Raw genomic sequence first — 24,938 nt, 5'->3', positions numbered from 1 at the left:
AGAAGAAATTAAGAGCTAAGAAGAGTGGAAGGGGCTTCACAGACTTGCTTGAAAAAAACTGTATTCAGATGGTAACTTTACTGATCTTAGTTTAAATTAGGGTATTCTGAGGCACTTGCCTTATAAAGTGGAAGGTCTTTTTCATTATATGTACTTTTAATCAAAGAGGTGAGACTAGCCCCATGCTGTGATGTATTGATGTTGAGACTTCATTTGCCCAAGGCACACCTTCTGTAAGTACAATCAGTAATTCTTAAAGTGCAGTCAACCTTCGTTTGTTTATTATTACTTCATTCCAACTGGTGTAGGACTTAGTGGTTTATAATAAATATCTATGGATAATTTATTGGCTTTTAAAAGATACTATAAAATGGACAAATCTCAAAATGGAGTTAACTTATATTTACAACAAACCAAACAAAAGCAACAATCATAGAATTACAGGGTCACATTTTAATTCCTGAATTTTACAGTTCAGCATTAATATCACCACATGTATACAAATGGTGTAAAACAAGTACAGTGGTATTTTTAATACAAAATAAACATCTGTTTTATGGAAAAACTATACTTCATATCTACACAGACAGCCCATCTTTTCCAAACAATAGCCAAAATTAAAATTAACTACAAAATCTCCAAAACAGGGGAAACTGCTTTAGTTTAAGCTATTCCAGGAAAAATGGACCCATAACACATTACAAGGGTGATCTGAAGATTGTAGCTGGAATTCCTGTTTTTAGTTTTTTTTTTCCCAATGCATTAAATTGTAGTTTGGGGGATGTTTTTCTCACTTCAGCATGATCTCAGATCATAGATGAGCAAACAAACATTAAAAATATTTACAGTTAACTTGCTGTTCTAAAAATAAAACCTCTTAACTGTTTGCCTCAACTTATTTTAAATTCATTTACGGACATGGAATGTGCTTTTACTCTTTAAAAAAAGCAGCTTTCATATTAACACCCTTGTTTGTTTATGGAAAAACTTCATGTGCTGCATACTGACTTTGATACTGAAGTAACTTCTTGGATCAAAATGGCCTCTAGATATTAAATGCCACTTAATTCAGCACTAGTCTTTGTATGTGAGTCTTTATAAATTATACTTTAAAACTTGCTTGCAGCTCTAGAGAGAGAGACAACTTTATGAACAAAGCAGAAAGTGACTTCAAAGTATCTTGCATAAAAGATTGTATGTACTACTGGGAGACACTTGGAAACATTCTGTTCAATCCACTCCCAAGTTTCTAGAGAAAATCATTTCAAAATACTAATGTACTGATTCTTGGCATCAGTTATCTCTAAGAGTGCTGTAAAGTTATATTAACAAGACTGTCCATTTTGAATCCAGCTTGTTTGTTTTCATCAAAATACATACTGAAAATTTCTGGTGTAGAAAACTCAACATGTACTGTAACACAAAATGTACTTCCCTCCAACTACCTATAAGGCTGAATTTCTGTTAAATCTCAAAAAATGGTCCCAAAAGCATAACTTCATTTTTATGACAGTTAAATTTGGTTTTCATAAAAAATTTTTTTAAAAAGAGGCAACTGATTAAAAGAACAACATGGCCAGCACCATTATACAAGTAATGTTATTGGGTTTGTAACTAAAGTTTTGTAATTGTTTCTAGATCAGATACCCCCTGGAGCAACCCTGCATTTAATATTGTTTTATCAACCTTGTTCCCTCCCCCAAGCCATCCCCAAACCTGAGAGTCTCCTCATGAAGAAGCTATCGCCCAGGTTCTGGTTAATAACTTTTTTTTTTTTTTTTGACAGCCTGAAAGGCAAACCCCTTAATTACTAGCAAGCAGTCAAGTTCCTGGGAAGCCTGGTTTTTTACAGAACTAAACTCTCCTAGCTGATAAACTGAGTATCTTTTGCTACTCCTCGTATATTTGTAAGTTCAAGTGAGAAAGCTTTCTGATTCAGATTTTCAGCTCATTGAACAGTTGCAGCATTTTAGTAAGACCACGCATTGAGGGTCCTCACTAAATATTTTATGAGCCAAGACGAGGTCTTTTCCTGGGAGATGTTTCTTCTTCTTCGTCTTCCTCTTCATCATCTGGATAATCCACTAAACCGACCAAACTTCCCTGTTGAAGAAGATTAAGAATTTTTTAACATATGTAACTTAAGGGGAAAAAAAACTTATTAGTATCAATAGTCACTTTTAAAGACATCACAAATAACTTTTCTAAACTATCTAATCATATATATCTCAAATATATTTGAATTTGATAAAGGAACTGCGTGAAAATTATGAACACTTGGTACCACTGGTGGTACTCTAAGTTACCCTCAACTTTTCTATTTAGCTCTTGGATTTTTAATGATACCTCACAATTTAATTCAATTCAGCAAAATTTCACTGTGGAAAAATGTATCTCCAAAAAGCAGGACTCACAAATCACCATGATACGGGGAGCTGGAAGGACTGTGGAAATGAACTAGTTCATTTCTCTATGTTTAAACTAGAGAGAGTAGTCAGTCAGCAACAAGAAGCCTCCTTTTGTCTCCATACTTCATGTATGTATTTCATTACTAAGTGCATACCACTGTTTTCATTATGCTCTTGATAATAATAAACAAATGAAATACTTCCTAAAACTGACAACTAAAAAATTTAGGGCTACCTCTCTAACTAAAAGGAAAGTAAGGATGAGGTAATTCAGGTGTTCGGCCCTTTATGAGTCATGGACCCCTTTAAAAACCTATTAAGGCCCTGGACACTACCCAGGAAATTAAATGTCGTCAGGTTTACACTCATTTTGAATCCATCCCATGAAGTTTATACATACGACCCCACAGGTTAAGAGCGCTACTGTAAACACTGGATTTAGTTCAAACCCTTCAGACCTCAAGGGGGAAAAACAAATACAACTGAAATCACTCATATTTCAAAGTTAAGTAGCTTCATATCTAAAGAACCCAGACATCTGGCAGTAACACTTGGCCAATATATAACTGAACCACTGTAATATCAACAAAGGCCACTGAGCAACTAGAAACCGTTATCAGAAAGTCTGGGAATTAAATTAAACTTATTTATACCACATATACTCATGTGAGAATCCTGCTTTCTCAGCTTAATAACACACAAATCTTAAGTTTGATAAGAGGCAGTATGGCTAAACTGGTAAGAATGTATTGATTGTAGTCTGCCTAACTTCAAACTGCAATGTCACAATTTTTTAAGTGTATGTCGGTGGGCTAGTGATTTAGTATAGCTATGCCTCATTTTCCTTATCTTAAAATTGGTATAATAGTACTTAGATCTCAGTGAACTATTTTGAAAATAAAATGAAAACATAAAAAGCACCTGGCACAGTCCTTGGTAAGTAGTGTTCAATAATTGCTATTAACTGCTACTACAATATCATTGTTATTCATTTGGTTTCTAAGCCAAACAAGTTAGATGGGAGGAGATAGAAGATGTAATTACCTTCTAAAAAGGCACCACCAGTCTGATATTCACAAAGATGACAAATTATCAAGGAAAGTTTTAATCATGTTTAGGATTACAGATTATATATCATAATGTACAAACATTTCAGTTTCCAATGGGTAACATTTAAAATGCCTTTTGCTTAAGATTAATATTCTATCTGAAACACACAGCTACACAACTTAATATCAATTTTATCTCTATTATCTATACATATATGCCATAAACTATATGTTAAAACAATCATTTTTACTGAGAATAAAAATATAAAATGTGAAATATTAGAAAAGGCCTGTAATCCAGAGATGCACTCCATAAAGAATTTGACAGATTCAAGACTTAATATACAAACATACTTGTTTTAAAATAAGTATCAGATTGCAATTAGACCACTTATGCCAATTACTCTTGAGAAAAGTTTCCAATACGAAGGAAGGGATGAAAACGAATGATAACAATAACAAACACCTATGAATACACAATGACATTTTTTCTAAATCAAACAAACCAATGAACAAATTATGTTAGGAATCTATTAATATAATTAATATTAAACAAATGTAAGAAGAGAGAATTCAAGAATTATCCTCTACTCAAAAAATAAAGGACAGAGGCACCTGGGTGGCTCAGTCGGTTAAGCGTCTGCCTTCAGCTCAGGTCATGATCCCAGGGTCCTGGGATCGAGTCTTTTATTGGGTTCCCTGCTCGGTGAGAGGTCTGCTTCTCTCTCTCTCTCTCTCTCTCCCTCTACCCTTCCACCCCTGCTTGTTCTCTCTCTCTCAAATAAATAAAATCATGAAAAAAAATAAAGGACAGATCTTCCATAAACATGATTAATAAAATTTTTAAAAATCATAAGCAAAAGTGATGGTTTTTATATCTTCTAATTTTTATAGCTTTAATTTCTTTATCTCACCTAACTGCATTGGCTACGACCCCAGAACAATGGTTAAATAATAGCAATCATAGTGGTATCCTACCTTGTTCCCAACTTTGGTGGGAACGCTTCTAATATGTCCATAAGTATTAAGCTAGCTTTTGGTACTGGCCATATATACCATGTTAAGGAACTATCCACATATTTCCATTTTGCTGAGTAAATTCAATAACTAATCAAAACTGTAAATGCATATTCTATATAGAAATAGACATGTATATGAAATATTTTGTGTAGAAAGTCACATACAATTGTTTTAACTACAAAAAGCTGGAAACAACTTTAAAATGCATTAACAGGGTTAGTTATAAATTAAAGTGTATCATACTTTGGAATCCTAGGAGAAGTTCTTTTATGTTCTAATATGGAAAGCTCACCCAGATAAGTTTGTTAAGTGAAAAAGCAAGATTCCGTGTTCTCTTCTGTTAATCTGTGGCAAAAGAAGTGCTTGTTTTAGCACCCACTAATGGTTTCTGATTATGATTCTGTAAGTATTTTTCTTTCCTTTTTTGGGTAAGTATACTTCTTTAAGGAAAATGTGGTTTTTATAGCTCTATAAGTTAAAAAAAAAAATCTTTTTAATTTCATTAGTAGCTAATGTCTCACCAGCCTTGAAAACTACCAAGTTTGCCAAGAATGCCATTTTTAAAAGCATATTAGAGCTTTAGAAGCCTTGCCAAGGAAAACAGACAAGTTCACACCTGATCTGTTTAATTTTAAGAACCAATCAATTGGACTGTGGCACTCAACAGATAGTAAATTTCAAACTTTTGTCATAATCTAGAGTGATGAGCATTTTCCAAGAGCAATCACTGTTTTCTCCTTGTCCCCCCAAAAAGATGTAGTACAAATGTATTTAGTAATCTGCTGTTAGTGTCAAGAAGGGTGAAAAATGTGTTAGTGCTTGAACCTGCTTTTGTTGTTTTAAGTAAAAAATTATCTGAAAGGATAATGAATTAAGAACTATAAGAAATAACCCAGAAAATAGAACAAGAAGAGTAAAAAAAAAAAAAAAAAAGTAACAGGAGAGAGAAATTATGAAAATTATAAGATCAATACAGAGGGCCCAACATCAGAACAATAAGTTACAGCAAAATAATATAAAATGTTTCCAAACTGAAGGACATGACTGTTTAGCTGCTCCCAAGAAAATAAAAACTCACACACAGAGGATCAGAAATAAGAATGTCTTTGGATTTCTTGGAAACAATAACTTTTAAAAGTTAAGTTTTAAAAGAAAATGATTTCCGATTTGGTTCTACATTCAGTTAAACTGGCAGTCAAGTAGGATGGAATCAACACAGTTTCATAGAGGCAGGGGCTCAAATTTTACCTCTCCCGGGATTCTTTTCTCAGAAAACAATTATTAGAGGATGTGCACCAAAATGGGAGGGAAAATCAAGAAAGAGTATAGAGACATAAGACCCAGAAGCAATACAAGAAAGAGGCAAAAGAAGTATTAGGATAATGGCCTCGGCAACCTCAAGATAAGAGCTGTGAGCAAGTCTAGAGAGCAACGGATCTAGGTCGGAACCAGACTGGAGACGTCAAGAGAACGCAGAAACTAACCTGAAAGGCACTGAAAGAATTAGTGAAAGGCACCTAACTACTGCAACAAATGAAAAAATGGCGGCAATTGTTTACTCTAAAAAGAGAAAAGTTATTAAGAAACATACAGTATAGAAAAAAAGACCAGGAAAAAAGTTGTGAATAAAGAATATTTATATTGTCACTATAGCTATAAAATTATCAAAGGTTACTTTAAACAAAAATTGTGATACAGGGAGAAATAAGGGTGAGGATGTGGTAAGGAGTGTTCACATGTTAAATTCTTATCTACCATAACAAGAATTTAATAAATTAGGTCTAAACTTGAGAGAACAATATGAAGTATTAATATATTATTTAGAAACAGAAGAAACAGGTACAAGAAGAGTTCTAACTATCTCTGTGGAGAAGAAAAAAGGACTGATTTTTCTCAACATTTTAATACTATTTTGACTTTTGGAAGTAAGCGCATGTATTGCTTTAAAAAAAGAAAAGCTAGTATATACTGAGAAGGTGCAAATAGTGTTCTAAGCTCTACATTTATTAAATGATTTAATATTTATAAGCCTATAGAGTAGGTGCTTTTTTATCTTTAATTAAAATGAAAAAATTAAGGTCCTGAGAGATATAGTAACTTACTCAAGGTCAAATAGCCTAGGAAGAGGCAGAGCCAAGATCTGAACCTGAACAATTTAACTTCACAGCAAATATTCTTAATATAGTGCCATAAATATTATACCAAATTGTCCTATCAAGAAGTGAAAATTAATTTTAAAATTTCTAGTTAAAAAAAATGTTTCAAAAGCAGTAGAATCTCACTGAAAATGCTACTTCTGTGATCTTTAGTCAAGAGCCTACCTCAATGCAACACTGAATAAAGACCACGTTTTTGTAAAACAATAAACTCAAATTGTATCATGTGTTCAAACCGAGAAGCATCCCTTCAGATTAGGTTTTCTACTACTTTGGCATTTCGGTCTTCTTGTCCTTCTACCCTTACATTAACAGTTGTCTTACATTTATGCCTTTTTATTTTAAGCCACTCCTTTTTCGGGAAAAGGATGGTTACATATAATAACAATATAAATGAAAGAAAAAAGTTTTATATAAAATTTAAACTTGTTTAGGGGCGCCTGGGTGGCTCAGTCAGTTAAGTGTCTGCCTTTGGCTTAGGTCGTGATCCCAGGGTCCTGGGATGAAGCCTTGTGTTGGGTTCCCTGCTCAGCGGGGAGCTTCTCCCTCTTCCTCTGCACCTCCCCCCACCTGCTCGTGCTCTCTCTCAAAATCTTTAAAAAAAAAAAATTTAAACTTGTTTATATAAAAAAGTAACCAAATAGAAAATACATTTGCTATGCAAATGACCAAAAGGCTAATATCCTTATAACTAGATTCATTCATATTAAGAAAAACGTAACCCAATTTTAAAAGGCAAAACTATGAAAAGACACTTGCAGAAGAGCAAATTCAAAAGGCTAATATTCAACCTTGCTACTAACAAAGGACATACAACTGGGAATGAGATCTATACTGTCTCCACTACCTAATGGGCAAGGATTAAAAATAATTATAACAACACTGGCAAAGCTGCAGTGAGCCAAGCACACTCATACAATGCTTATGGTAATGTAAACTGGTAGGAACTTCCTGGAGGTATCTGACAATATGTATGAAAATATTCTTCTACTCATCAATTCAAAAAGGTAACTTAAAATGCAACACCACCAGAAGTCCTACTATCAATGAAACATCAGCATCAACTTATGTGCTCCAAAATACTACTGGGTAGGTTACTTACAAATACTATGATACAGCTAAATAAAATGAAATTCTGTAGTCATCAACAGTGTTTTAGTAACACAGAAAAATTCTTTTTAACAAATAAATAAAAGCAGGATACAAAACTGTGTTTATACAAAGACCTCAATTACATGTCAGATAAACCCATATACCTAAAGAATCAATCGTTATTAGCAGTCATGTTCTCTGATGACAATGTGTACAACTTTCTTTGGAATTATTATCCAAATTTTCTTTAGTAAACATGAAATAATTTTAAAGATGGAAAAAGCAAAGTTCATGTATAGAATAATGTCACATACCTTGGTGGCTGCTACTGATGTGGCCAAGTTTGTAGTTTTGGAAGAGGATCCATTAGAACTTGCTGGTGGTGTCTGAGCCACTACAGATTTACTGTTTGTTCCATTAGCAGCACTGGCAGAGTGGGAGAAGGTAAATTTGAAACCACTAGATGATGTCCTTTTGGGAAGGTTTTCCTTGTCTTCACTTTCTTTTGCTAAAGTGAAAGTAAAATTTTTAATCTTTTTCAGTAAATATTCCTAATAAGCAAAGCAACTGAAAATAATAACTCAAAAACTTACAAAACACTGCCTTTCCTTCATAAGAGCTGAGAGTAGAGCATGATGTGTACAGTGGTTAGGTCTTTAATTAGCTGGAATCTTAGACACCTCAGGATTAGAAAGGACCTTAAGAATCATATACCAGAATCAGTCATCCTACACTAGAATTCTACACTGTTGTTATCTAGGATGCGTCAAGGATTCATTACCTGTCTGACTCTTTTATTGTCCCTCTGCAGCTTCCCTTCACTGAACTGAACCTATACTTCTATAGTCCTTGATAGACCTGATAATCTCTCCCATAAGTTAGTATTTCAAATGCCTAAAGACAATGATATGATCATGTCTATCAGTCTCATTTCCTGAATATTCCAGTTCCCTTAACTGTTTCTCTTACGACTTAGGTATCTACTATCCTTTCATATCTGGTTGCTACTTTTTTGTATATGATTCTTAAGTGGATGCAGTACTTCAAGTATGGCCTCACTGCCCCTTTTCATGGTAGTCAGGGCAGTGCCTGTAATGAATAAAGGTAGAAGAATTAGGCTACCAAAAGTTACCTACTCCTTAGAGGACATTTTGATGGGCTATTTGCTCTGCCAGGCTGAAGTAAATAAAACTTAAGGCATTAACAAGTACATAATGAGTGAGGCTAGGAACAAAAGTTGCACGAAAAATGTAATAAATCAATGAAACACTACCTAAGGAGAAATACTTTTAGAAAATCTCATTCAAAATCACAAATGCTTTTGCCTTTCAGGAAGTGCTTTTGCCTTTCAAAATGTAAATTTCTGGTAAACATTTATATGACATATGCAGAACAGTACTCCAATAATGGTGATTTTTCAGGCCATAGAATTAAAGTGATTAATTCTTTTGAAAGATAAGACCTCAGTTTTTAAACAAGTTTAACATATTTGAAAGATGGGAAATGTTACTTCTCTTGATAGTGTTTCTTTATGAAATTTTTATAATTTTAAAATTTCAAAGAGCAGAGTTACTTCTTTGAGCTTAGTTTCCTCACAGCTATAAAAGGCAGAGTGCTCTGGAAAGTTTCTATGGATCTATATGGTCTCTAGTATTATTGGAGATTTCAGTACAGAAATAAATCCAAGATTGTTCATAGAAGTCAATGTATGAGGGCGCCTGGGTGGCTCAGTTGGTTAGCGACTGCCTTTGGCTCAGGTCATGATCCTGGAGTCCCGGGATCGAGTCCCGCATCGGGCTCCCTGCTCAGCAGGGAGTCTGCTTCTCCCTTTGACCCTCCCCCCTCTCATGCTCTCTCTCTCTCTCATTCTCGCTCTCAAATACATAAAATCTTTAAAAAAAAAAAGAAGTCAATGTATGAGTAGATAGTGTAATTCTAAACAGCAAATGAAGAGCATCACAAAATGGCAAGTTTCAAGAAAAACAGTTTAAACACGAAAATAACTCCCAGGTTTGGAAAAAGATGTGGAAATTTTAAAAAGGTCCTGATTCACTATAAAATTCATGTCTTTCATGCTTTATATACTATGACCAAACCTTCACAAGCAACTGATAATTTCTGTACCTAATAAATGATACATTATTAAAAAATTCAAAATTTTAATACCTTTTTTAGTCTCCATAAATTTTTCGTAAGTATCTGGAAAATCATCTTCTGGCTTAGATTTTTCTACTGGTGCCACAACTGCTTTTCCTTCCTCCTCTTCATCTTCATTAAACCACATTTCTTCATCCTCTTCCAAGGCTTTTGCATCTCTGCGAAATCTGTTACTACGCAATATAGATGGTACACTGTAAGAAACATATCACAAACACTGAGTAATGATTTAAAGTTTGTGACCAGATTAAATTTGAGAATAAATATGTATAACCAAGAGGGGCTAAAGTAATTTTAACTACGTATAATTTACATCATAATCACCTCAACAGTGATACCAGATGTAACCAGAGAATACTACAAAATATTGCAAATTAAACTAAAAATTTATCTTCAGTTATGATATGGAGCAGTCATTTTTCACATAAAAGATTCCGGGTAGGGAAAAAAACCTACCCTTCTACACAACCCTGTACTATCTAATGATGGAAAGAATACTCCTGGGTAAATTTCAGATGTCAGATCCAAACAAAAAGTTTTGGATATAATTTTATAGACTATAAATGCAATATATTTAAACAATACCTGTTCAGTTTCTGATTTTGTCTGTCCTTTTCTTGCTCATATTTAGTCTTCAATCCTTTGAATGTCTGAACATATTCAATTGATTCAAGTGCTTTATAAAAGTTTTCAACTATATGTGCAGTAAGAGACTTGATATCTTCCTGTTTAAGGACAAAATTTACAATTCAAATATAATTCAATGACTGTTAGAAGAACTTTTTTTATAGTTCCAAAGCTGATCAAAAAAGGTTTTTCAAAATCACATTACAAAAATAAATGTCCTAGTTTCTTTACACATGAGCCAGGCCTCCAGAGAAAACTTGGAATAAAAAAGGAGCCCTTTTGGGGGGCTACAAAACATTTGAAAGTGACTAGATTTAGTTTATGTCTTCTGTTTATTTTTTGCATCTACATAGCACTTTACAATTTAAAAAGTGCTTTAACATATAATTTCACTTGATCCTCCTAACAAGTTCTATGAAATAGGTTTTATTACCCCATTTTATAGAAAAGGAAAATTGAAGATCTGAGAGGTTGAATGACCTGATGAAGAGCACAGAGCTAGTTAGAAGGCAGATGTTGAAATTACATTTTTAACAAATATTAGGTGCTACTTAATGACTCCTTATTTAACTGGTATCAAAATGGGATAAGCCTTACCTAAATAATAAACACAGACTCCTTTGACTATATTACATATACAGATCTGATAAACTATTAACTTAAATTCCACCTACTTCCACAGTCTTCCAATGGTATAATTTTTGTGAAACTGACAACAGTAACTTTTTAAATTAAATTCTTTTAAATTCTTTTAAATTCTAAATGAACCATTCTAAATAATCATTGCAAATGCCTGGGTGCGAAGTACGTTCATTATTAATAATAACTGAAGCTGTGATTCAGGAATTTAATATTAGTAAGAAATATACATGCCACTTCTTTAAAAGATACACCATAATCTGCTTCTTTTAAGGATTTTAAAGTCTTTAAACTAGTTTCTCTGGAAATCTCAAATAATATGCAAAGAAGAAACATCAGAAACCCAGGTAAAACGGTTCTGTGCTGTATACTGAACAAATAGATGAGTTAAGTTTTGGGGTGCCTGGGTTTTGGCTCAGGTCATGATCTTGGGGTCCTGAGATCAACAGCAGGGAGTCTGCTTGAGATTCTCTTGCTCTGCCCCTGCCCCCACTTGTATTCCCTCTCTCAAATAAATAAATCTTAAAAAAAAAAAAAAGATGAGTTAAGTTTTGGGATTCAATGTATTTATCAACCACTCAAAATTATTTTCTGAAAAACAAATTCAATCATAGGAATAGGGATGGGGTTATGAACCCTACAACTCATTTTATCAGTTTCTCACCAAAAATTTTAAGGAAAAAAAAATAGAAAAGTCAATCTCTGGTTCATTAGAACACTGCACTGTGAAACAGGGTTCAGATACTTGGTAAGGTAGTTAACTATGTTCCCTCTTTTCTAAGGCTAAAGGCAATACATCTATTCTCTTCATCCTTTTGAAAGCCATACTCTTGCCAAGTGACTACTACTAGAAAAGTAATCCAGTCAGGCAAATAACCTTTATATGAGAATAGCATGTCATGAGCAGAAATCTCATTTTTAAGAGCCAAAACTAGAAAATGAATTTCTAGCTTTACTTTCTTTTTTTTCAAATTCTAACCATGCAGCCATTTTCCCTGGTGGAATGATTTTAGTGTGTGGGAGGGGGTAAATTTATTGTACTGGTTCTACAGTTACCTATCTTAACCGTATTGTTCACAGAGTTCTCTCCAGATCTTTTTATGACAGATCTTCTGTTGCCCAAAACTGAGCTATGACCTATCTTCAAGCTCTGACTGTGCTCCTAACCAAATGAACGCTCTACAATAAATCACTTACTTTGGGTGTCTGAAGCCCCTCATCTATAAAATAAAGCAGTTGGAGTGGTCCGCCTAATTTCCTGGTCTCTTCAACTTAAAATTCCATGATAATAGCCTACCTTTTATGCATCTTCTATTCAGTTTACCAAAGTAATTATTTTCAACCTTCCTACTTATCAGTACCCCTACAAAGATCATAGAGATCTCAAGAATGGCATACTTGACCAAAATGTCTACATATGCCAAATACAATCCTGAAACATCTGCCCAGTAAAAATGGAACTGAGAATAATACAGAGTAAACGTGGGTTAAATTTCACAATTTAAAATACCAACATCACTAAACATATAACTATTTTATTTTACTAAGAATCCTTTAGCATAAACTTACCACTCTTATAAATTCAAATAACTCAATAACAGCTGAATTCAACAGATTGTACCGAGTTCCATTATCCAGAAGAGCATTTATAACTGGCTCAAAAAGATTTCCCTTTGTAATGTAACGATTATAGAATTCATCTTTAAGGCCAATTATCCGCCTCATAAAACGAAGAGCACCTAATTAAAAATAATACAGGGAACAAATCGATAATCTCATTAATAATAATTATTATACAGGTATTTTTACATAAAGTAATGTATATATTCTAAAATAAAAACTGTGCACTAAAAATAATTGGGTTTTGAGGAAAAACAGAGTTAGGGAAAGACCACTCAAATCTGTGTAACTCATGTAGCCAGAGCTAGCAAAAAAACCCCAGTTAACTGGCACTTGGGAGATAAAGTACCCAGGCAGGTAGCTCCATGGTATAAAGATCAAAAAACCCCCACAGAAACCATCAAGTGCCAATGCTGGCAGTACTCAGAGCAGCACAGGTAGACATGCAGACGATGTAGTGATGGCAGCTCAGAACCAGTGCAGGGCTGTCTGTTGTGAAGGTGGGCACAGGAGTGCTGCAACCTACCCAAGGCTGCCTCCCCTCTCTGCAGGGGGAGCTCTGGAGGGAGGTACCTCTTTTATTTTCTGAAAATAAAGCCAAAGGGGTTCCTGCTGCCAGCTTAACAGGAGAGCTGAAGTTCTTTTACTTTTTCTGAGGAAGGCTATAGTTCCACTCCCACTATTTCAGTTCTCTTTGCCTTGGAAAAATCATCTGTGAACCGACACTACCTATATATGGTAACATATACATTTTAACCCTATACGTTTTACCCCTTTTTTACCAATTGCTTATGAGCTCTTTTGCCTTTGGTAAACATGAACTGTGGCAGATCAGACTGTATTTGTAAAAGAACAATAGAGTAAAACAAGCAGTATAATGTGGCTTTTCATATTTTAAATACTGAAAAGAAATGTCTCCCATTTTAACCTACTATTCAGAGAGGCAAGTCATTAAAAGAAGTTGTGCCTGTCAAAAGAGGTTCCAAATATTATCTGAGAATAAAACTGAAATAGACCACATAAGGTATAAATGTATGATAACTGTAACACTAAACAAGTGTGAAGAAAAAAACCAAAAAAAAAAAAAAAAACAAGTGTGAATAGAAGTGCTAGACTTAGAACATCACCTCTTTTTGTAGCAGGACAAGAAATAGTAATTTAAGATTAAAAAGACTGAGTATGTGCACAAGCAGGTACTCTCATACACTGCTGGTGAATGGGTGAATGATATGATATAGTTACAACTGCACTACTTATAATGATGGAAATCTTAAAGCAATGTAAACATTTAAATACTAGAGATTTGTTCAATTATGATATATCCACACAAATAGGACTACTCTGCAGTCATCCAAAAGAACTATTTACAGAAAGCCAGAAAAGAATACCTATCATGAGAACATCAATCCTTCCAAAATTAATATAAAAATCTAACATAATCTGGTCATGATGAACTGGATAAAATTATTAAGTTATTATAGAAGAACAAATGTCCAGGAACCAAGAAAATTATGAAAAGGAAAAGCGAGCAGGGACTTAGCAGATATTAAACTTTACAAGAGAGAGGCTATAGTGGCCTAAGAATAAAGTTTCCTATTTATCTCATCTAATGAAACAATAGATTAGAAATAGAAATAATAGTTCAGAAACAAGACACAAGATATATATGTCAGTTTACTATATAACGAGAGAAATTTTAATTCAGTAAGAAAAATATAGTTTATTTAATAAGGGGATTGGCACAACTTGCTATCCCTCTGGAAGAAAACAAAGCAAGACCCTCCAAACCACATATAAAAACAAACTTCAAATGTATTACATATATAAGTAAAAAACGAAATAATAAAAATATTAGAAGTAAATTGAGGAGAGTGTTTTATTTGTATAATCTTAGGACACAGGAGATGTTCCTAAGCAAGACAAAAACCCCAAAACTCATAAAAGGAAAATAGACATATTTTTCATCATAGAGAATCTTGAAACTGTTATATATTTAAAAAATACTATAAAGGCAAATGCAAAAGACAAATGAAACTGTGACATTTTTTCCCCAAAAATGTGATAATTAATATCTCTAATATAAAAAGAGCTCTAAGAAAAAGATAATAGGCAATTCACAACAGATAAAATTCAAAAGCCCTAAAACAGGAAAATATACTGCCAAGGAAAATGTAAATTAAAACATAAATGGAATACCACATTTTCCATCATCCTCTTCATAACATTTTAGGAATCAGTAACACAGTGCTGCAAGAGTGTCAAGTGCTTCAATCTTTTGGGAAAGTAATCTGGAGGCTGTATGTGAAACTCAAATTTAAAAGGATACATTACATTAAAACTATATAAACATTTTGTCCTGGCATTATGATTATTGGGAATCCATACTATGGAAATAAAGAAACCAGTACTTAAAAGATTTATATACTAAACTATTTACTACAGTGTTATTTGGAGGGGCAAAATACCCAAACAATCCATAATCTGTGCACTACAGAACAGCAGAATAAATTGTGGAAGAGCCACTCCATCAAGTGTTATTCAGCTACATTTAGTAAAAAAATTTAGTTGAGACCGTATTTGATCACCTAGGGTAGAAGCTGAGAAGCATGTTAATATGATCCTGTTTTTATAAAAATAAAACAACCTGTAAAGTGTGAATTTTTATATAAATTTGTATGGCTGTGGAAAAAGGAATAGGAAAAATCGTGCGTGGAGTTAATGGTGGCTACTTTTAAGGCCTTAAAAATAAAAGAAGTAGTTGGGAGATTAATCTTTTCTCTATATGTTAAATGTTTCAATTTTAACCGTAATTTTTATGCTCAGAAAAAACACACAAAGCTCTTTTTATTTGGAGGGTGAAGGAGGTTACTTTATCTCTATTTGCAGGTAAAATTATGAAGAGGAAAGGAAACTTAACAGTTTGCCAAAAATCACACTGACGCAACTCCTGGCATTTAAGTTTGATCATTGTTGGTCCAAGTGGTATACTGAGGGGGACTACTCATAAGTTATTTTACAAGTTCAATAACCCAAATTACACAAAAACATTTGAAGGCCCATATCTCAAAGGTATAAAAAAAGTCACTATAAATGACAATTTGATGAAGCAGATGTGAAAGACAGCAGGACTTGTTCTATTAGTGAAATGTCGTCATCGTACGTGGTATTTTATCACAACAGTTAAACTAATTCAATCTAAATGTGAGTAATATGTGGGTGGGAAGCACCATGACCTATTCCTCTTGCCCTTTAAATAAAAGAAAACAAAAGATTAGTACTTCTCATAATCATCTCTTTGATAGCATATATACTGCTAAAAAATAAATCAATTCACATGGGTAACTTCGGGTTTTATCTCTATCGATTGTTCCTTAAAATACTTTACAAGAATGTTCTTTTTAAATTGTTACTTACACAAGGCCAGGAAAGTGTGCTTTGAATTCATCAAGACCAAGACTCTTCTTAGCAAGTCCTTGTTCATAATATAGTTTTTTATGTGATATGTGTGATGTTCCACACAAAATGTGAGTAGTTCTAAAATTAAGGCAAGCAGCTGTGCTGTTTGATAATTATCTACAAAGAAAGTCATCACATGAAAATAAAATAAATATTGTAATTCACCTAAATAAAGATAATAAAGTTTTATGTCCCATATTTTAGAGCAAAAGTAAATTTGTATTTCTTCCTCATTTTTATATCAAAGAAGCTACAGATTTTTACTTTTCCATTAGCAGACTCTTCAATACTATTCAGTTTTATTGATTAAATGGATACTTTCTAAGGTTCTTGTATAAAATATTTATTAGTGTTAAGAGGGAAAAAAGCCTAAATAAAAATCTACAAACATGGTAAGAAAACCCTCATTGCACTGAGATCTTCTTAGTAATATTTCCTTAGTATGTGCTACTTTCATTATAATATTAATGAACCTATTAAAGGGTCCACAGTAAAGAGTAAATACCTCAAGCTTTTTGCCTAACATTGTGCAACAAAATTTCCCAAGAAAAATTAGTATGCTTTCTTTAAAGACATCTCTAAGGAAAGGACATTTTTGGCTATGTGAATATAAAGTGAAACATATTACATTGAGATTTTTTAACAATAATCTTTTTAACATCAAAGTGTAATACCCATGAAAGGCCTACTAAAATAAACTACCTTTTCTTCCCTCAAGAGGCCTTGGTGTATACATTAGTGAAATGACTTCAAATTGGTTCCTGAACATCAAAACTGAACGTATGTCAAAGGGCTTATGTCAATAATTACTGACATTTATTAAAAGTTTTAGGCAAAAAATATTAAACTGTGAGGAAATTTTGGAATCACTGCTTTAGAGAATAAATCTAGCCCGACTATTTTATTTTTCAAGAAGATTACACACATGAATATTTTGTGGAACTCTGATGCTATTGGGAATAAATCAGCATTCTTTTGATAATAGAAAAGCCATGAAAAATACAAAATATAGTTCTGGTATTTAAAAGATCCTTCCTAGGTTAAATGTAAGTAAAGAGTTTTACTTGCTTCAGACTAATCTGTATAACAGCCAACACCATAGCGAGTATTTGAACTAGTCCCTCACCATTAAAAAAAATAAACTCTCTTAATCCCTCAGTTCCCTAATTTTATTCACAAGATTTTGTAACAATGATCTACAGTCTTAATTAAATGTCTTGTTTTCACTTTCTCAAATTAGGACATGAAACTAATCATAGTATCTCTAACTAATCCAATCTCTGAATGGTCTCCTCATTTGAAACTGGCTCTCCTAGACCATTGATGAACCTGATAGAAAAGACAGGATGCTAGGTGCACAGAGCATATTTTCTATATTCCCAGGCCCATACCTGGTATGCATGTTCCAAGTAGAAGCAACAGTGCTTACGGTCAGATTCATAAATAATACCTAAGCATAATGCTGTCACGAACACTAACACTAGTTCCTAGCTGGCCTTAGTTTACTAGGTTTCAAAAATAATGAACTAAAATCCTCAACTTTCAGAGGTCTTTTCAAAAAAAAAAATCAGAAAACTAGCTCTAAATTTACAGTAAAAAACAAAAACAAAATTCCAACCAGTTTTCCATTTTTATATTAGAGAAAATGAAATGTTTTCCTTTACAATAGAGGAAAAGGTAAATTTTTTAAAAAAATATGCCTTTCCTAGCCTTGTATAAATAAATGCATTATACTCTGAGCAAAAAAAGCTTACAATTTATATTAGTTCATAAAATAAAAATTTATACTTACCAGGGCAAATCGTGCTGTTTTTGTTAGATCCAACTATATTATCTAATAAAAAAAGTTAAAGTCGGTTACTTCAGTAATAATTATTTCACATTTTCCTAGTCCTTTACAACATACAAAGGATGTCTTTGGTCATTATGTGATTTTACCTGCCTAATAACCGTTAAGAATTAGTTGTGAGGGGGGTGAAGGGATAGGCAAATGGATGAAGGGAGACACGGGATTCCAGTTATGGAATGTATGGTCACAGGGATTAAAGGCACAGCACAGGGCATATAGTCAGTGGTACTGTAACAGCATCATAGGGTGACCGATGGTAGCTACACTTGTGCTGAGCAGTGCTTAATGTATAGACTTGTCGAACTACTACACTGTCCACTGAAATTAGCATCGTGTGTCAACTAAACTTCAATCAAAAAAATAGTTGTTTCAGTCAAATATTATACCTGTATCTGCAATCCTTTACAGAACTGGGTGCAGATGAGGAATTGTTAAAAGACAATAAATATTGTGATAAAAAAGTGAGGTTACAACCAGAGAAGACACATTTTCTTTTATTTCTTAGTCATCCCCCAACAATTAGGATAGGTCTCTATATAGGAATTTCTTAAACTCCAGAATAACATGTTAACAATGATAATTTATGCCTTGAAGTTTTAAAAAAATAAGGAGGACATTGTAAGTTCTGAATTTTAGGCACATATTTTAGAGCACATTTGCATAGGGAAAAACACAAATGTCTAAGGCAGCATCATGTGTAATAGCAAAAACTAGAAACTTAAATGTACATTAGAAGCAGGATGGCTAAATTATAACATACTCATAGAGAATATTATGCAAGATTTAAAAATAAATAAGAACTCCAGGTATCAATATGGATAGATTTTAAAAACGCATTACGTAAGGGAAAAAAAATGCAGAATAATGTGTACAACAGAAATCAATTCATATCAAGCTTGGAAACATGAAAAATAATACATTATACTTGTCGTAATAATATAAACAGACATGGGGTGATAAACTTCAAATTCAGCATCCTTGAGAGATGGGGTGAAGTGAGAATGTGAAGGGGTGCACGGGAAACTAACAATATCTGTAATTTATTTTCTTTTCAAAAATATTTGAGAAAAAGATAGGGCAAGTTAGTTTTGATAAAGTCAACAGGAAATATATGGGTGTCTGTTATACAATTATCTAAATATTTCTGTACGCTGGAAGTGTTTTATTTTAAAATAAAGATTAAAAATGCATTTATTTTAATTTATACAAATGAAACCATTCTGTATGAAAACATTCTGCCAAATGCTTTTTTACCCAACTTTATATTTTCAAGAACTAGTTGACAGATTAAAATTCAGTTGTTTTAACTGCTATATAGTATTCCACTATGACTATATCACGTGTTATTTTCTTATATATTCTTGTACTCGTCATGTATATGCATAAATGTTCCCTAGGATATATTCAGAAATTGAATTGATGGTATTATGTAAGGTGTGCCCATTTTTACAACCTAATTAGTTTAGTAAGCATTCTCTTTAATTGACTCCCTTTTAAAATGACTCATCAGATTAACCAACACTCTCAGAGAAAATCCCCCCATCCCGCCCATTTCTCATTTCACCAGTTGAGTTGTATGCTTATCAAAAAGTCCTTTGTTTACACTAATTATCATTGGCAGTATGATTACATACTTTAAATATCACAGACTGATGAAATATAAAAATGTAGTATCTATGGCTAAGTTGAATACAGTCTAGAAACCAGTGTTGGAGCTGATGAATTATGAATGTAGTTTATGCATGAAAGATGACATGGAAATACAATAAAAAAATACACTAAAAAAAAAAAAAAGGCTTGCCCTTATACAAAATATCAGCAAATGAGTCAGCATTTAGAATGTTTACAGAGTTTATTTTTTTAAACTGTTCTCTGCTTTAACCAACTTTTTGATTAACCCACCAACTTTTGATCCTTATGTTGTGAAATTAAAGAGCTTGTACTATATTGCCAAATTATTCTCCAAAATGATGGTTCCCTTGGATTTTCTAATGTAGGTAAAATACTGTTTACTCTTACCCCCTCTAGGTAATTAACAGTTTTGAGAATAATCCCCTTCTGTTAAAGTGTTTATATTTCTCTTCCTCAAGGTGTAATACTTTTTGCTACATTTTCTGTGTCATTCTCTAACATAGTCCCTCTGAAAAAAGGGAAATTATGATTTTGTACCGCAGTTTAAATTTTTCAGTAGTAATTTCCCTGTCATATAAAGCACTGAGTAGACAGCCTATTATACTACTTATTTCACTCTTTAAAAATGGAAATCATAAGCAGATAAGTAAGACACCCTACCCTTTTCACACTTGTCTTCTGAAGTATTGGTCAAAAGCGGTGCTGTGAGAACATGCATACAATGGTTGTAGAAGAAATTTAGAAATTCACTTTTTTCAGTTTTCTGAAACATACAGAATTAAAAAAATATTTTATTATCTTTTAATAAAATATCTTTAAGAATTAATGCAGGTCATATACAACAGATACTTTAAGATACCATGAGAGCACCAAAAAACTAGTTATATTCATCTTAATCGTATTTCTGCAGAACTGAAAAATCAAGTCTATTTCATATTACTAAATTAAAATGAAAAGATATAAAAAATTTTTCTGAAGAAAATTATTCAGAAGAATTTTTTTCTAATATGCTTGTGACCTGAAATGCAATGAAGAATCTATCAAGCAATGTGAGAGGAGCAACTTAACTGATGAAAATCTGAAAGTCCATATCCACACATATTCAAATCTGAAACTCCATTCATAGCATATCCAAACATGAAAAAACACCAAATTGATTTATCAAGTCATCTGAAACAGGATAGAATTTAGATCTATTTTTTAAATTTTAAAAATTATTTGGAAATTTGGAAAACAGTCCCTTTTTTTGGCCACTATTTTTTATACAATGGTCTTGAAAAAACAAGTAATGATTTAAAAACAACATACATATTCTTCTTTAAATATGAGGGAGTTTCCCAGTATTTTGAGACAACAATTATTAATATTTTGGAATACTTCTATAAGTCTTTCTGAATGACTTCTACTATGCAGAAGGATCATTCAGTATGTATTAATTTTTTTCATTATGATTAAAGAACATGTAACTTTATAAAATTTACCATCTTAGCCATTTTTACTGTTTACATTTCAGCAGTGTTACATATATGCATCCTGTTGTGTATTAATTTTTAGGAATGAGGCCAAGGGCCATAAATAGAAATGCTAACGTTTTTCACTAAGATTTTCGCAGATTACAATCTTGTATTTTGCCACAAATAACTGCTACAGGAACACCACAGCTACTTGGATACCAAGTGTACAAATACTCAAGTATTCATTATTTTTAAAAATTGTACAAATTTACAGGACACCTGGGTGGCTCAGTCGTTAAGCATCTGCCTTCGGCTCAGGTCATGATCCCAGGGTCCTGGGATTGAGCCCCGCATCAGGCTCCCTGCTCAGCGGGAAGCCTGCTTCTCCCTCTCCCACTCCCCCTGCTTGTGTTCCCTCCCTCGCTGTATCTCGGTCAAATAAGTAAATAAAATCTTTAAAATAAATAAATAAATTAATTAATTAAATGTACACATTTAAAAAGATTTTATATTTACATATAATTTATGTATTTATATATAATTTATCATATCTTAAATCCTCTAAAACTGACTAGACCAAAACATCTTTATCTCAGAATAACTTCTTACATTAGTTGTAGCCAGCATGTTCTCTGGATCAATTAAAGTACGAAGAAGTCCCATTAACTGAACAGCACCTCCTAGCTCAGGATCAGTATCACAGATCATTTGTTCAATTACTACATTAATGAGAAGGATATCCTGAAAGAAAATGCATTTCCATTAGAACTGGTTTGGATATAAAACAAATATACCAGCTGAAAGAACAAAATCAGAAACAAAGTATAAATGAACTTACTTAAACTTTCATGTTTCTAGTATTTTTCAAAGTTCTATAAACACACTAGAGTGAAAAAAGCCCACTAAAAAAAGCAGAGCACCCTACAGCTGCAACATGAATGTAGGGAAGTGGAAAACAAAATCATTCACCAGTGATTCTTGTTCACTGGAGATTCTGACAGATTCTCATTCTAGGTTTCAGCCTCAGATACGAATTTACAAGTTGACTGAATAAGGAAGATCACACATCATCTGACCCTAAAACACAGATTATCTGAGCTTCAAATGAGAAAATCCTTTCCAGCAAAAAAGTGGGAAAACCCAGTATACAACTCTCCACAGGAGGCAAGTGCGCGCACACTGTGTTACATAATAATCTAATGCATCTAATCATAATAATCTAATGCATTAGGTTGCATGCTTTTGGGTCTTAACTAAGAAACTACAAAGCAGCTTGCAGACACAAAATTTGCCTTTTTGCCTGTATTTTTAAGAAATCTTGGAAACTGAAGTACAGTACAAAGTGACTGCTCAAGTCAAAGAAAAAAGTTTTGACAGCAACTCTGGTGATTTGAGAATATGTTTATTATTGGGGGAAGAAAGGTAGTAACTGAAGGAGATGAAATAAGGGAACTGCATGCAATGAAGATAAATTTCTTAAATTGGGAGAATTCTGTAAAGTAATAAAAATAAATCTTCGGTATAAAGCACTTAAAAAAAGATTTTATTTATTTATTTGTCAGAGGGAGAGAGAGAGAGAGTGTGCACTTGCACGAGCAGGGGGAGCAGACTCCCCGTTAAGCAGAGAGCCCGATGAGGTACTCCATCCCAGGATCCAGGGATCATGACCTGAGCAGAAGGCAGACAGAACTGACTAAGCCACGCAGGTGCCCCCACTATAAAGCACTTTTTGTTATTATTTTGTTGTGCTAGCCCCTCTAAACTTAACATACTGTGGTTTTCAAAAATATTTCCCTGTAAAGTTGTTTGTGTTCTTCAATTCCATTAAGAACCAACAAAAGCACGTCACAGTGACTTAGCTGCTTAAAATTAGAACCCTCACCCCTACCATGTTTCAAAATTTGAACACCAATGAATCAATTCTGTCATGGCATTAGAAACAGAATAAAATGTCTTCAAAGAGGAATTACGAATTATGAAATAAAATTCACAGAGCTAATTAATAAATCCAGACACAAGCCTCATTTCAATTAGAAGAAAAAGGTAGATTCCACATTAATCTGCTGTTCTTTTTTATTCTGGCATGATCAGCAAAGCTTAACTCATGAAAAATATTAAGATATTACAAAAAGGTGTCAGCCAATAAACTTTCTTCAGATCAGTGCTATGGCATTTACTTTACATTTATGTCAACGTGTACTACTTACATTCTACCAGTTAATTTGCTGGTTTGGATATAAAACAGATATTTTGGAATATCTGATAATTTGCTGAATTATATATAATCATCTTTCATAAGTTCATTCATTCAAAACTAGGCACAAAAAATAATAAATGATGAATTTAGGTTACAGCTAAATAAAATCAGAGTAGCAAGAAATACTTCTTAAGGTATAGCTCATACACTGAAATGTCATTTCATTTCATTTCAAACTTTTTGCTCTGGTCTTCTCTTACAGGCAGTTTCTCATAAACCCTGCTTCCATCAGTATCAATGCCAAACTCAGTCCCATAATTTAGTGACTTGTGGAACTGAAAAAAGCTGATTTATATATTTCATGGTGAAAGAGGTAAGAAAAGAACTGCCTTTCTCAAAGGCCTGTAAGACTTCCCTGCCAGAGAGAGGTATATGCACCATCGAATGCTATTCTTTAGAACATTTTAAGATTCTCCCAGGCTTCAGATAGGAAGGGCACAGAGGTCAGTAGATAAATTGACATCTCTAGGTTCAAAGATTATGCTTGAATATGGGGCACCTGGACGGCTCAGTCAGTTGAACGTCTGACTCTTGGTTTTGGCTCAGGTCATGATTTCAGGGTTGTGAGACTGAGCCCCCCAGCTGGGCTCTGCGCTCAGTGGGGAGTCTGCTTGAGATTCTCTCCCTCTCCTTTGGCCCCTCCCACAGCTCGGGCACGTGCTCTAATAAGTAAATAAATCTTAAAAAAAAAAAGAGATTATGCCTGGGTAACATCTTTAAAATCCTTAAGAAGCAAATAGTTTGGAAGCCTACTAAATAGTTGAGGAAGCTTAATTGTCAAGAAAGTTTTAAAATAAACAAAGGTCCATGACTTCCATCTTTAAGACCACCACTGGGCGAGAGAACTCACACCAATAGAAAGCAGACTATGAAGATTATATATATCCTTGGAGGAAAGGCATCTTCTATTGCCCAACTCAGATGTGGCCACAGCTGATAATATCCTGAGAGAAGAAAGGCTTTGGAAAAAAATAGGCAAGGAGGAATTCTTTAGAGACAGCTGGTTTCGTTAATCAAGGACCTCGTGGGACAGAGTCTAAGCTACTGCTATTCAACAAATACCTGATGGAACAGTGCATCATAGTTATGAACGAATGACTGCTATATGTATGCTCTCCCTTTTCCCAAACAAAAGCAGTTTCGTTGTGATGTTGGGGGCAGATAAATAATCTTTTTGTTTATAGGTCACCGAAACACTAGGAGTCTTATCTGGACTTGAAAAGGACTACCTAATACTCTGAATATTCTGGATGTGGCACTGGATACAAAAGGGAATGGAAACTTGATTTATCTCCCTTGAGGGAAAGGTGAGCGAGGAAAGAAAAGTATGTATGAAAGTTAGGTAGCTAGAGAGGGGGACTGTGTGGCTGATACTACAAGATGCCAACTTAGTCTCTATTTTCTTTGTTTTGCTAGCAGAGCCCAAATTTTGTTCAGAGGCAATGTACTCAGCTAAAACACAATTTCCCAGCATCCTTCACTGCTAAGGGTAACCTACTTTTGGCCAAAGAAATCCAAGTAG

At 33.5% G+C, this 24,938-nt stretch overlaps 1 protein-coding gene across 2 annotated transcripts in view; it reads right to left on the bottom strand.

The window, feature by feature from the left end:
• Positions 1-433: 433 nt before the first annotated feature.
• PPP4R3B (protein phosphatase 4 regulatory subunit 3B) overlaps positions 434-24,938 on the bottom strand; it is a 62,595-nt gene continuing 38,090 nt past the window's right edge. The window contains exons 8-16 of one of the 2 annotated variants that reach the window (XM_028103888.2): positions 21,769-21,900; positions 20,366-20,468; positions 18,017-18,058; positions 16,183-16,341; positions 12,718-12,887; positions 10,468-10,607; positions 9,892-10,055; positions 8,040-8,233; positions 434-2,103 (exon numbers count right to left, since the gene is read on the bottom strand). In XM_028103888.2, the coding sequence (XP_027959689.1) occupies positions 2,008-2,103; positions 8,040-8,233; positions 9,892-10,055; positions 10,468-10,607; positions 12,718-12,887; positions 16,183-16,341; positions 18,017-18,058; positions 20,366-20,468; positions 21,769-21,900 (1,200 nt within the window). In that variant the 3' untranslated portion in view covers positions 434-2,007. Of the gene's footprint in view, positions 2,104-8,039; positions 8,234-9,891; positions 10,077-10,467; positions 10,608-12,717; positions 12,888-16,182; positions 16,342-18,016; positions 18,059-20,365; positions 20,469-21,768; positions 21,901-24,938 lie in introns of both variants that reach the window. The other variant, XM_028103887.2, reaches the window with a different exon arrangement.

Source organism: Eumetopias jubatus, unplaced genomic scaffold (genome assembly GCF_037043125.1).
Source record: "Eumetopias jubatus isolate StellerSeaLion01/CBP00866 unplaced genomic scaffold, mEumJub1_p1.0 scaffold_9, whole genome shotgun sequence".
Taxonomy (NCBI): Eukaryota; Metazoa; Chordata; class Mammalia; order Carnivora; family Otariidae; genus Eumetopias; species Eumetopias jubatus.
Note: the sequence above shows the minus strand (reverse complement) of the source record. Positions and strands in the feature narration are given on the sequence as shown.